Source organism: Anneissia japonica, unplaced genomic scaffold (assembly GCF_011630105.1).
Source record: "Anneissia japonica isolate Jap-2015-1 unplaced genomic scaffold, ASM1163010v1 scaffold921_len549748_cov171, whole genome shotgun sequence".
Taxonomy (NCBI): Eukaryota; Metazoa; Echinodermata; class Crinoidea; order Comatulida; family Comatulidae; genus Anneissia; species Anneissia japonica.
In genome coordinates this window covers 384529-399372 of record NW_022694674.1, presented here as the reverse complement: position 1 = coordinate 399372, position 14844 = coordinate 384529, and the positions used below count along the sequence as shown (strand labels likewise).

Sequence of the window (14844 nt, the reverse complement as noted above, 5' to 3'; positions counted from 1 at the left end):
TATATAATGTAACTTACATCAACAACAAGGCGAAGTCATATTCGATGCACTGTCGTCTCGCAATGTAAACAAACCTTAATACCTACAATAATGTCTAAATCCTCGCTGTTTGCCCAGTCCCAATTCCAGAAAAAGTATAGTATGAAACGCGATTAGTGCCAAAATTGACTTATTGTTAAACATTTTCTCTGATTAAGACAAAGTTTAGGGACTGCAACCCAGTCTAATACAAACCATGTACACTAGTATCAAAGGCTAGCCTAGGAATGGACAGCCCCTACTACCATGGTGTATACACTGCCCTGATCAAGTACATTGCAGTATCAAATGATATACCCAGTCATCAGCTGGCAGACTGGGTTCTGTCTTCTCCTCATCCCTTCTCTTCTGGTAACTGTTCAAAACGCTACTAGTGCCAACGATTGGGCTGATTTCTATGGAACGCCCACAGTGCCCTATGCGGCGACTTTTTGTTCGGCGCAAATAGCATTTTTATTATGTTTTATCATTCGGCGGCGAATTTATCATTCGGCGACTTTAGCATTTGGCAACTATATTATCATTCGGCGACCACGAAAACGAAAACTGGTATTTTCCAACGTCTGTGTACAAGCTTATAATTTCTAAACCATCTAGTGCTTCCTGGTTGTGCTTTTTACTACTTATACCCCTTTTACACTGCAAGCAAAATTCCGGACGTAACCCGGTATTTTCCAATACCCGGGTTAAAATCTCCCGAATTGTGGTTAGTGTAAACGTCAAAAAGTCCTACTCGGGTTGCCAACCATTCCGGGAGGGACGTGCGGGACACATTCAGCGTAGGACAACCCGGGTGCATTCCGGAGTCGCCAGAGTAAACAGCACCGAATTTGATTCCGGAATTAGGCTTTACCTTGCGCCTACTGCAGCTGTGGTCAGGTACGCCTAAACTTTGCCTACAACGGTCTAGGCATAGACACTTGTCAAATTAAACCCTCTACGCTCCGGTATAGACTTGATATTAAAACTGCTGATTTAATTCGCATAATTTAAAAAGAATCTGTAGGTATGTTGCTGCAATAATTGACAGTAATTGTGGCTTCGTGACGACGAGGAACTCGAGCGAAATGCTGATCACCATTGCAACAAAAACTGATGGCGGTATTTGAACCCGAGTTCGTTGCCAGTGTAAAATGGGAGCAACTCGGCATCAACCCGGACTTTTTCGTTCGATGTAAATGGGAAATGCACCCGGGTTAACTCCGGAAGCAACCCGGGTCGATTCTGGCTTTGGCAATGTAAAAGGAGTATTATACTGTCATTACCGTAGGCTATGGGGTGCGGGGAGAGCCGATATACATGTACCACCCCCACCCCCCTCCCCAAAACCGGCAAATTAGTCAACTAAGGAAGTGGGTTATAATATCAAAAATGACAGATATGTGTTTTCTTTAGAATAGGGATTTATTATTCTCAATTTTCGCACCCACGTCCCCCCCCCCATGCAGACCAAAACCTTATGTCCCTGTATATATTAACAGTTAAATTAAAAAATAAAAAACCGTTGTATTATTGTAATCCGCCGCATGCCAAATGCGCCGAATACATAGTTGCCGCCGAATGAATGTGGCCGCCGCATGCCGAATGCAATGGGTCGCCAAATGGTAAATTGCGTAGCCGAATGCTATAGCCGCTAAAGGCACTGTGGGCGTTCCATAGATTTCTATCAAACTTAGTCTGTTAACAGTGGCGGCGCCAGCGGGGGCAGGGGAATTAAGCCCCCCATTGTTCTGGTAAAGTCCCCTTCCCATCGGCCAAAGCTCGTCGGGCAGTCGGACCGAAAAGAAAAAAAAATAGGCCTAGTTTTTCCGTCCCAGCCATTTCCGGCCATCTACTAGGGCCTAGTCTAGAAGTCCCAATTTTTTTTTAAATCTCGTTTTGGGAGTAGGGGACATCCCTCTCCCATACCCACCCCCGGCTCGGGCCTTCGGCTATAGTTACACCCATAAATACTTAGCCCCCACCCCGCAGTCGAACATCTTAGCCCTTAAATCTTAAATTATATCCTAGAGCCGCCACTATCTGTTAACCGGTGACAAATTCCATAGGCCTACATGGGGTGTTGACCGTCTTGGTCAAAGGTCACACAGGGATCATTAAGGTAAAAACCCAAAATCTTAGAAAAGACTTCTGTCACAAATAACAATGAATAGTATCGTCAATTGCACATATGCATTGGCATAAGGCAGTCATAATGGTGTTCAGGGATTTGGGGTCGAAGGTCATTCATGAGTCATTCTTATCTTTTCTGGCAACATTTCGAAAAGCTACTAGTGACAAACGGTTAGGCCGATTTAAATCAATGTTGGTCAGTATAGCCAGTGACACCTCCTATACATGGGGTGTTTACCGCTTAGGATCAAATATCAGACAGAGCTGGGTAATTAGGGTCAAAACCCTAAAATCTTATTAATGACTACTTCTGCCACAGATAACATAGCACAGTCTTGTAATTTGAGCCAAGCCAAAGTATAAAGGAGCACACTCACCGTGTGTGTGCCGATAGATAGTGATAGACACCAATTTCAAAGTTCAAAGGTTTGTTTTTCAAAATGATCAAATTGAGCTCAAGTTTATCAAGTTCCTTTTCTTCTCCGGGCCTACTAATATGCTATTGGCTAAAATGTAAGACCGTGCCCACGAACCGTGTCCTATAACGACATTGCTATGATGATGCAAGGCCCTGGAGTAGAGCCACAATTAAAGTATCTAAGCCTTTTTGTTCCTTCTCCAACTATGCTGTTGTCTTTAGGCAAGTTTTGCACATGCTTAGAAGTATATTGAGAAAAGCATGATGGGATAAATCGTATATCTCCTGTGTCAAAATAATCAAATATTAACATCTGTGATCTTCACTTCATATAGGTAAGTAGTAAATACATGGACAATTTTAAGCACTTAATAGTTAGGTTTCAAAAATTATAGTTATTTAATGCTCCTTTTTTACATACTTTATACACAGCGTACACGGTATGTGACGTGGCTGATGTCCTGTGCTTAAAATAATCTGTATATCTATTACCTACATAAAATGGAAATATATTACTCACAAATGCTAGTGTTTGAACATTTTAAGACCTACCTTGATTTAACACAGGAGAGATATGATTTATTCCATCATGCTGTTCTCAATATACTTCTGAGTATGTGTAGAACTTGCCTAAAATCAACAGTATGCACCAACGATACAGTTCAGGCGTGCAGTGGAGGTCAGCTAGCTTCCTGTCCTGTTCAGTTAGAAGTCCCTGACAAAACAGAGAACTATACAGCAGCTTTTTAAATGTCGCGAGTGTAGTAAGGATTGCAGGTTTCATGTCCACTAAAATGTAAGCAGCAATACAGACACCAATGTTTATACTTATACAGTAGTTGCACATTATACATGAGATATAATTATATTGTTCATCATGCCTGAATAGTTAATCATCTTGCCTTAAATGTTATAAGATTAAATCAGAAACAGTACACGTTTTTGAGAACCATATAATAATTATTAATAACGAATAATTTGAAGAAAAAAACAGGCAATAACATGTATTTCTTGTCGTATTGGCATCATCAAAATTATTTTAAGTGTTCAACTTACAGGTGCACTAGTCCCTGATGAAGGATTGAATGTGACATTCCTTGTTGTTGACCATATATTAGTTAAACCAGTTCCTACGGTAACATCAAATGAAGTATCAACTTCCTCATCAAGTCTCACTACAACCTGAGCAATCATGTAGTTATCGGGACCATTCGCTATTGGTTTGTAACCTGTTTTCAAATCAGGGTGAAAAGACCAAGAAATATGAATGCATGTATACTATGAGGCTTAGAGAAAGGACTTAAACCTGTAAGTCCTTGCTTAGAGTACTGGATCGGATTTGAATTTCAGACAAAAACCCTAATAGCCAAATTTTTAGTTTGAAATATCTTAACTTGATGAAGGTTTACATGGCAAAGTAAGAATATATATTAATGCTTGCTGTACACCACGTATTATAGTTCGTGTATCAAACATGCGAAACTGATTAACACTAACTTTTCTCAAGAGATGCAGAGATTCCAACGTTATACCTCAATGTCTTTTACTTTCTTCACCAATTTAAACTAGGACCGCCTCAGCTATTCTCAAGAAAGCCGGCCAGTCACTATTAAGGGAGCAGATTAGTTACGCGAGATTCCAACTGCATTCTGTAAAAGACAACATGGACTGCATTCAAACTAAACTTAATCAATCCTTACAAGCAAGGGACTTCGTCAAAATCTACAATTGGTTAATAACCACAAGACGACTCACTTTCGATCGAGAGAACACGCAAGAAACAGATAGAGAAGTTCAAATGTGTCACATGCAATAATATTGAAACTTCCAACGCCGCTCTTCGCCGTACAGAGTCCCATGCTAAGACTGTAGACAACCTCAGCAATCACAATCTGCCAACAGCTGAGAAATCAATATTCGTCGACTATACTGAAGAAAGAAATTGTCCAACAAGTAAACCCTTCGCTAAATGGGATTGACAAGACCTTAACAGACATCATCTGCATTTCTCAAGTACTACGCAATGACACCAGGCCGAAACCTAACATCACCAAGGTTGAACGCGATGCATTAAAGACCCTCAGGGCCGACCCTACTATCCATATATTACAAGTGGATAAGGAAAATGCAATGGTCGTCATGAATGTCGCTCAGTATAACAAGAAAATCATGCAACTCTTGAGCACCCCTACGTATAGGAGGATCAAGAAGGACCCTATGCAAGCCTTCGAAAGGTGGGTCCCAAGCAAGCTACTCAATCGTTTGGAGGTGCTTTTGAAGACACTATACCACCAACTTCAACCTTCAGCATCCATATGCACTAGAATATTTGGACAACCACAAAACAGACATACACATTACGGCCCATTGTTTCTTCGAGAAGATCGCCAACCTACCGCTTGGCAAAGTTACTGTATCTACTGGTAGGCAACACTGGTCACCATGTCACCAACTCACAACACTTCGTGAAGACGATCCATGAAGTTTACTTCCAACCAATCTTTATTCACAAATGTACCGGTCAAGGAGGCTTGTCTCATAGCCAAAGATCTTCTAGAAGGGAACCCGACTTTCCAGAGAAGAACAGCACTCAACCCAGAACAGATTCACCAACTACTTTTAACTGTGTTTTACTGTCTACCAGTTTCAAATTGCATGACCAATTCTTTAAACAAACAGAAGGCACGACCATGGAATCTCTTTTATTTCCAGTCATTGCTAACATCTTCCTTTAAGAATTCGAACAGCTACCGCTTCATTCCGCCACCCGGCAATCAAAACTTTGGCTCATTGGCAGCACATTAAGGTGTACCTAGATAGTTTTCTATATCACCCGAGTTCTCAGCACAAAGCAATCATGTTTACGATGGAAAATGAACACAATCACTCTTTACCTTTTCTTGATGTTTTGGTCACCAGACAGTATACAGGGATTTTATCACAATCTGTTTATCGCAAACCAACTCACACCGACAGATATTTAAACAAACACTCGTTTCACTATCCATCCACCAAGAAGGGAGTTTTCAACACGCTTATCAAAATATATCAAAAGAGCACACATCATCGGTAACCGCGACTCTATCCAGAAAGTAGCGCAGCATGTTAAGAAAGTCCTGAAACTGAACAGTTATCACATGGGAGATAACAGCTACAATAGCCGAGATGATACGGAATCTAGAAAGTATGTATGTTTACCATATTTGGAAACAGCTTTCACGTCGTATTCAAACCATTCTGCAACAAGCCGATATTAAAGTGTTTCATACTACACCCTACAAACTATCCCGGACTTTTTCAAACACACAAGGATAAAACAAAAACACAGAGCCAGCCATTAGTTTATTGGATTCCATGCGAGTGTGGAAAGATTTACATAGGCGAAACAGGACGTGATTTCCGTACTAGGCTCAAGGAACACCAAGGCCATGTTAGGAGAGGGGAACAGCAAAAGTCATCTACTGTATATAGTCATGCATTCCCACAAACAAAACAGCTTGGCATTCCAGACAGACCAGAGAAGCAAGATATCGGATTTTTCATCAGCGATATTTGGTTGTCTACGTTTAATCGGACCTAAACCAATGGAACACTTTTCCCGCCACACTGGAAACACTGCCATTGTTTTTGTCTTTCCTTTCAACAAGCTAGAACAGTACCACTGTCTTGGCTTTCTAGCCACGACCACCCTATTGCACAAACAGTTAATTTTGGATTTTGTATTAGACTGTCCACACGTAGTCTCAGCTATAGGTATTGTTTAGTTTTCAACCAATTAGCAGCAAGTCTCACTACCCAAAACATATAAGTATTTCACTGTTTGGAATTTCAGCAGATACTATTCTCCTGAAGACGATAGAAGCAACTCAATCGAAAGGTCGAGATATTCTCAAACCAACAACAGTTCTTTCCAGAACTATATACGTGGTGTACTGCAAGTATTAATATATAAGTATTTTCAAGTTAATAATACTTATGCAAAAAATATTCAAACGGTAGTGTTTTTTTATGCAGCTTTAGATTGTAAAAGAAAACATGAACTTGTTTTAATTTCTTTCCAATTTAAAACTATAGTGTATATTACCTTTACAGTTAGCCTTTATACACATCTAGATGTGTATAAGAGACAGCTCTTGAGCACCCCTACGTATAGGAGGATCAAGAAGGACCCTATGCAAGCCTTCGAAAGGTGGGTCCCAAGCAAGCTACTCAATCGTTTGGAGGTGCTTTTGAAGACACTATACCACCAACTTCAACCTTTAGCATCCATATGCACTAGAATATTTGGACAACCACAAAACAGACATACACATTACGGCCCATTGTTTCTTCGAGAAGATCGCCAACCTACCGCTTGGCAAAGTTACTGTATCTACTGGTAGGCAACACTGGTCACCATGTCACCAACTCACAACACTTCGTGAAGACGATCCATGAAGTTTACTTCCAACCAATCTTTATTCACAAATGGTAAAGGATTGTCACCTACAAGTAGGACAGTGATATATATTCGATATTGGCAATCCTTGGCACATGTGTTGTGTGCCTAAAGAAAGAATAATAATAATAATAATTCAACGATGGAAATTTGTTTTTAACCTGTATTTCTCACAACGCCAAGATCAAGGAACCCACGGTCCACCATTCCATCCTTCTCATATGAAAAGTAAGCGGCTCTGTCTACAGAATATAGACAGGGTAAGTTTTTTCCATAGTCTAGTATTTCAGTCCTACAAACCGACAATGTATTATTTTTAGCGACGACATCTACAGAGTACGTTGTTGCCGAACTGGTTGGGGTGTAGACAACCATAGTGTACACAGCCGTCTCTCCTAATACCAATGCTGAAACACGACCGGAGTCCAAGGTAAATTCAAACTGTGGGTCTTCATTGTTCTGGGGAAAAAATGTTGTGAAATAATTAATTTGTTGACAAATAATAAGTAATTGTGCATAAATAGTTTCAGAAAATAATAACCAATACCTGGATAATATTCGTCCTCCTTTACTCACTCTAATACACCTTGTAAAGTATCCTCGCATCTCATCAGTGGCACGATGCCTGAGCTACCCAGTACTATCCAATTAATGTTCATTTGACTACCAATCCCTCATATTGTGGTATAAAAGCAAATTTTGGGGCATATTAGCCATAAAAAAACTCTCCTACTCTACCGTTAATTTTTATACCGGACACTAACCGAGGCTCTAATCCCCTTAGTTCGTTCCTCCACCCTTGTCGGACATTTTTTTAGCCAGTGCTGTTAGGCTTTCAAACTGGAAACTCCAATTTAAACGAAGCTCCTAAAGTAAGTCACTTCGTAGGCCTATGTTCAAAGTTACAAAGGGTCTAAAATCTACCACAAATGTAAAAATAACCACATTTTACCCGCAAATGTCAAAATAACCGCAAATGTCACGACACGTCAACCATAAAAGTAATAATTCAATTAAATTCAATTTATTATTCAATTCAATTCAATGCAATGCAATTCAATTTAATTTATTCAACAAATACCCCCAGGCTTGCTTTTTAAATTACTATTTAGTGTTATTCCAAGATAACTAACATAATTAGAAATTTTCAATGAACAGTTATTTAGAGTCCATTCTGGTTTTTTGGTAAATTTGTGTTTCCCAAAGATTGTACCTGACGTTTTCGTGGGGATTAAAACGAAGACCATGATATACAATGTAATCATGTGCATAAGCAATAAGTTTCTGAAGCCCGGTCACTGTTAAGCTAGTTAACAATAGCAAGTCATCTGCGTAGCAGAACACATTAAATTTAGCTTTGGCGACAATGATACCAATATCCATATTTTGGAGACCTGTTACAAGATCTTTGTAAAAAACATTAAAAATAAATGGCGTTGACAGGCCACTTTGCCTTGTGCCTTTACGGATTGCAAAGTTTCTACCGGTTGTGTCATGCCACTTAACGCTAACGGAAATGTTAGCGTACCACACGTACATACATCGCCACCAGTCATCATTTATAACTTTACTTAATTTATAAAATATTATAGAATGAGGTAATTGATCAAATGCCACTTCGGCAGCAAGGGAACAAGAGTAGACATTTGACCCTTGATTGTTGCAGTATGTAAACACATTGTTAACTGTGGCTGCCGCCATCGCGGTACCTCTACCGTTTACGAAACCATATTGAGATTAATAAAAGTAAACGTCAAAACATAGATCAAGCAAGCACAACTCAGATATAGTATTTGATACAATAATGGCTCTATAATTTGCAGCTGCTGATGGATCAAGAATGTTCCTTTTGAGAATGGGGATTAGGGTGCCCTCACGAAACGTTTCTAGGATGACCCCATACTTAACGCAAATATTCAATAGGTTTGCAATTATAAGTGGTAGGTTAGAGCCTATACCGGTTCCTTAACCATTGAGATGTTTGACAGAAATACCATCAGGTCCAAGGGCGGAGTTAATATTTAAATTATTGATATATTTTAAAACATTATGACGTGTAAAATAAACTGAACTGGATGGCTTTCACGCTGTTATACTTTTTATCGACAAAGACCTCAGCTTCCGTGATTAGATCGGACGTCGCATTACTTTTATCAAACTTTAACAAACAAAAAAAAGTCAGTGAGTTTAGAGTTGCTAATGGACTTATGATAATTAGTAGCAACAATATTTTTCGAGTCTTTGATACCTTTCCAAATTTTCCTTGGGTTTTTAATCAGGGGTGGCGCCAGGATATGCCCTACGGGGCCGAGGTCCCCGACGAGGGGGCCGATGCCCCCGACGAGGGGTCAGATTTCCCCGACGAAAGCAATGTGGGCGTGGCCGAGCTTCGATTAAAAGGTTTTGAAAGTGGTCTAGGGGGCGAAGCCTCCGAAAATTTTAACAATTTAGGGGTTTCAAAGGCGTATTTAATCGAATTTAGAGTCTACTAATATGTAGAAAATACAATTGTGCTTTTTCTTCCCGACGGGGTGGGGGTGGGTAGGGGGCCGCACTCCCCGACTTGGTGGGGAGCTGTGGCCCCCGGCCCCCGTGTAATCTATTTTTAAAGTATTAAATTTCTGAGATTCAACTTGTCTTATGGCATTTCTACAGCAATTTATACAAACCATTTTGGCATAATTGTAACAGCTGTAAATATATCGAGAACGTGGTTTTTCACATTGACCCCATATACGATACCGAAAAAGTTGCATATCTCTAGCAATGGAACAGTTATTATTCTACAAGTGTGACTTTTGGGTATATCTGTTAGACTCAACATTATTATTACAGATTTCACAGAGTCGTGTATAATACCCGCAAGCTTATCACATATAGAATTTACATATATTTGAGCATCATCAATATCAGTAAAGTCATGGTCATATATCTTAAATTGTTCAAGACTAAGAGTGAGTTTATCTGCAAAATTAACACAAAACGAGTTTTTCTCCCTGCAGTCGGCCTTTGGGAACGGAACGGTTGATTTGTAATCTTATCACGTTTACATTATGAGTATGAGAAACCTCAATATGAATTGAGGTTAAATAGATAGATGGTCACTGGTATGATCAGGAAATTCATCAGAAAGTGTAATACAAGATTTTACTTAAAATAACCATAAATTTAAAAAAAATTGTCCACAAATGTAAAAATCTGTATAATCACAAATGTAGAAACATTTTGCCTACAAACGTAAAAATTTCCGTGTCATAACAAATGTAAAAAATTATTCTAAGATAAGTTATTATCAGATGTATGGGTAGGCTGTATGGGTAGGCTTAAGTGTGCGCGTGAGGTTTTCCTAAGCACTTAAATCCTTTAAAATATTTGGTCTCAAATTGTTTGGAGCATACACGTTTCTATTTGCACTAATGCAATGTTTTGTCCAAAAGTAACAGGACGCTTTTGACCTTTGACCCTATGTACACTGTAGCATATATCTCAACAACCGTTGGTCATAGATGTAACGATAATGTTAAAGGCCAGCTCCGGGCATACATTTTCTCTTTACTATGTATTCAAATACATTATTATAAGATATCATGTGAGTAATCTCGATAAAAAAAATTCGCCAATTTGACTGAAAACGAGAATATAAAAATCCGCTTAGAACCGCAAAAATCAAGCAGTCTACTTTTTTTCACTAGCTATGTTTTAGAATACTCCAACCCTGATGAGAAAACAAATTACAACACACTAACTGTCAACCAACGACACCGCGAGAACGTGACATCGCGCTGCTGTGGACTACACCACACTAACCTGTAAAACGCGATCGTCAAGATAGTGTACAATAAACATAATTGCCATAACAGAATCAATAATACAATTGATAAAACTAAAAAAAAAAAACTAAAAAACAAATATAAACAATCCCTCCCTCATCGATAAAAACAAAAGCGAAATAATCTATTGTTCCAATTTAAAAAAAAACTAAAAAAAAAAAAAAAAATGACAGAAGAAAGTAGTTTGTGGATTAACTTGCATATAAAACAAGACCTAGGCTAGGCCTAGTTTCAAACCCAGCCCAGTTTCTAGGATCGTCACATAGTCATATCTCAGCCAGTCAACAAGTCCAGTCTAGCCAACCTAAGTCTACCTAAGAGAACTGTGGAATAGTACTAAATACCAACCTTCCTACCAATCCACACATTGCCTGCCCTAATTTGTAGGAATTGCTGTAGGGGTAAGCGTTATACGATAGCATCGTAATATCAAGACACAGTTTCTTGAATTTATCATCGTCAAACAACTGTGGTCTCCCATTTTTCCTTCAATTCTTAAGTAGCAAATGATACCACATAACAACGACAACCGATCCAATCGTCTCAACTCGTCCATCCTCCTAGCCGGGCTGGGATACCTCCATGCTGGGAATGAATCCCGCTGGGCTGGCATAGGTACCTTCTCCTGTTGACGATTTCCCAACGATATAGGGCCTAAGCCTCACCTCTAGCGGCTCAAAGGCATCCACAGCTAGACCTAGATCTATCAAATCTACCACCAAACCTTCCCTTCTATCTTTCCACCATTACTACTCAACCAAAATAGGCCTACTCCTGTATTTAGTTTTTTTTTTATTCATCATACTTATCATCTTCTCGCTCGGACTTTTTTTACACGAAAGGATCGGAGCGAGCGAGCGAGAGCAGCAGATGGATTGGCATGTTAGCGCATGTGCAAAGCTCAGAGCGATTGACTTCCCGGAAAGTGAAAAAAATCGAGTGGGTACGGTGGGTAATAAATGATAATTGCGCAGAAATACCTACTTGACGTAAAATAAAAACTCCAGAAACGAAAAGTGCGACTAAATTCACCAAAGTTTAGTCATTTAGTGTAATTTTTTGCCCTATTGTTTATTTGTTAGGATTTTTTCAAAATGCCTGCTCTTAAGGTCATTTGTGTGCAAAAGAATAGGAATTTTGCTGGGTAAGCTTTCAAAAAGTACTTATTTTCAAAAGAAAATCATGTAGCAAAACAAAATTCAGAAAAATCCCGAAACATAGGTGAATCAATAGACTGATAATAACTATAATATATAATCAATACAAATTGTTTGCCCGGAGCTGGCCTTTAAAGAATCATATATCAAGAAGAATTTTGATTTTCCTTCACACATACAGGTTTTAATGAGAGAATAGTGATTTTCACTCATTTTTGGTAAAAAAAAAATCACAAACAACGCTATCTTAAATACCACTTGTCATAGAAAGCTAAATTAAGTATCATGATGGAAGTCTTAGTCAAAAACATGGTGTAAGTTGGCAAAAATTGAGAAAATAGTAATTTTCACTCATTTCAAGGAGGTCTTAAGCATAAACAAAAAAAAAATCATAAGTAAAAACAATTGAGAAAATAGTTATTTTCAGTCAATTGATGTAAAAAAAATGGTTAGAACCTGCTATCTTGTTAACCACTGGTCATAGAAAGCTAAATTATGTGTCAAACTGAGGGCAAGGATCATGTTTATATTTAATATAATAGAGATGTTAATCATAAACATGGTGGAAGTTGGCAAAGACTGAAATATTATATTATTAATATTATTATTATTATTATTATTATTATTATTATTATTTAAAACTTACAATTTTCTCAATTTTTGCCTACTTACACCATTTTTTTGACTAAGACTTCCATTATGTTGAATCTAAACATGATCTGATACATAGTTTAGCTCTCTATGACAACTGGATTTCGAAAAAAAATTTGTGATTTTATTTTTACCAAAAATACGGTGAAAATTACAATGTTCTCTATTGTTGCCAACATACACCATGTTTTTGACAAAGACTTCCAATGTGTTGAATATAAACATGAATCTTGACATCACTTTGATACATAATTTAGCTCTCAATGACGAGTTGTTTTTGAGATAGCGTTGTTTTGTGATTTTGTACCAAAAATGAGTGAAAATCAATATTTTTCTCATTAAAACCTGTATGTGTGAAGGAAAATCAATTCTTTTTGATATATGATCCTATGTAGTGGAGGCAGTTTTTAAAGCTGTTTGTATCAGAAGTATTTTTACTTTAACATATTTTTAATTAATCAAAAGAGAAATATGAAATTTTACCTAAAAATTGAAAAAATATGGAGTTTTTCCTCAATATTTTGAAAAATAATTACCAAAATCACTTTTACCTATAATCTCTATGTAGTATGATCCCTTAGCTTTAAAATGAGCCTTATTCCAATAATTTTGAAGCATGTTATCAAATGCTGTGTCCTGTATTGGTCAAATTTGGTCCAAAAAAGTAGGTAATCGGCCTCTGACCTTAAAGCGCACCACTCAGAACACTTTGTGTTTAAGGTGTACCAGGATATGTCCCACACAAAAAACATATTAAGACAAATGTGAAAACATGTGCACTAAATCGACTCATCTTTTAGATTATATCATGTCATTTAATAATTAATAATAATAACTGTCGACTTATATAGCGCATATTGTAGAGACCCTGTGCGCTTACATTATTTCCCCCGGTAAGTGGATCAAGCACAAGCACATACTCAGGCCCCATGGGGGAATTCTATAATGTTGCAGCTATATTCAGCCCAGGCACCGACTTGCACAGAGTCCAAGCCACAACCGATGCGCCAACCACTTCCACTTCTTTTAACGTTTAAAGCAATAGTGTGTATTAATTAGAAACAGAGATAGAGTGACTTCCCAATATTATAGGGCGGCCATCTTGAAATCCAATATGGCGGCCATATGATATTATTACAAATTGTACCATCGGACCTGTTGACCATGATAATATTTGCCACCAAAATCAGGTTCATATGTGGTCAAAAAATTAAGTTACTGTCAGTTTTATGTTTGACAGATGTTTTATGGCTTTTGAGTCACAAAATTCGATATGTTCTATATGTTTAGGATCATCCCACAGTCGATCAAGATTCGTTGTGCTTAAAACAAACATATGTTTTTATGATAATCGATCCTTCACTTTTACATCATCTCACTTCTAGAAAACAGTCTTCTCGAATATATAATGCTATCAGCAACAATACCCGACCCATTTTTCAAAAACTCCTAAAAAATGTATATCTTCACAACATAAATTAGGTCTCTTTGGCCAACCATTTTTTTTTTTATTTAGATATGGATATGCTGTGTCTATAGTCAAAGGTCAGAAATGCCATTTCTGGTCACTGTTGGGCAAAATGTTACATTACAGCAAATAGAAACATTCATGTTCTGCACGATTTTAGGCCAAACTAGGTCTCTATAAATAATGGTTATATAGGGATAGGGATATACTGCAAGTTTTGTATGTCAAAGGTCAAAAATGCCATTTCCCATCACTTTTGGACAAACTGCTACACTAAAGTAAATATTGAGGCCAAAATTAAGTCTCTACGATTTTCCGTTGCCAAGATATATGCATGCTGTCTTTTAGAGGCGGTCATTTTAAATTCAAAATGGCGGCCACAGCAGGCGTCAGAAACTTGGCGCACAACTTTTTTTTTAAATTTACACATATCAATGATACTTTGTGCAATTATTTAAAACCAGATAAACATGATTAATGTGTGCTCAATTATTTAAACAAAATTAATTCGATGCGATCAACGCAGTTGTAATGCAGTGGGAGGTGGTAGAGCAGAGAAACAAGCTCTGGGTGGACCCCACTGGACCAGAACTACATCATTTGGCTTAATTATAGTGACGTGCCTCCAATGTTTAATTTGGCCTTCTTGTTCATTTTTTGTTCACGCTGTTTATTCACTACCGTATCTAACCTAGCTTATTGTTTCTAATCATGCTTGCATGACTCTCACT

At 38.0% G+C, this 14844-nt stretch overlaps 1 protein-coding gene across 1 annotated transcript in view; it reads right to left on the bottom strand.

Annotated features, from left to right (window-relative positions):
- The window catches only part of LOC117101151, a 155824-nt gene that overhangs the window by 93740 nt on the left and 47240 nt on the right, over positions 1 to 14844 (bottom strand). Inside the window, exons 10-11 of the mRNA XM_033241033.1 lie at positions 7169 to 7466; positions 3626 to 3798 (exon numbers count right to left, since the gene is read on the bottom strand). Coding sequence (XP_033096924.1) covers positions 3626 to 3798; positions 7169 to 7466 — 471 coding nt within the window. The remainder of the gene's footprint in view (positions 1 to 3625; positions 3799 to 7168; positions 7467 to 14844) is intronic.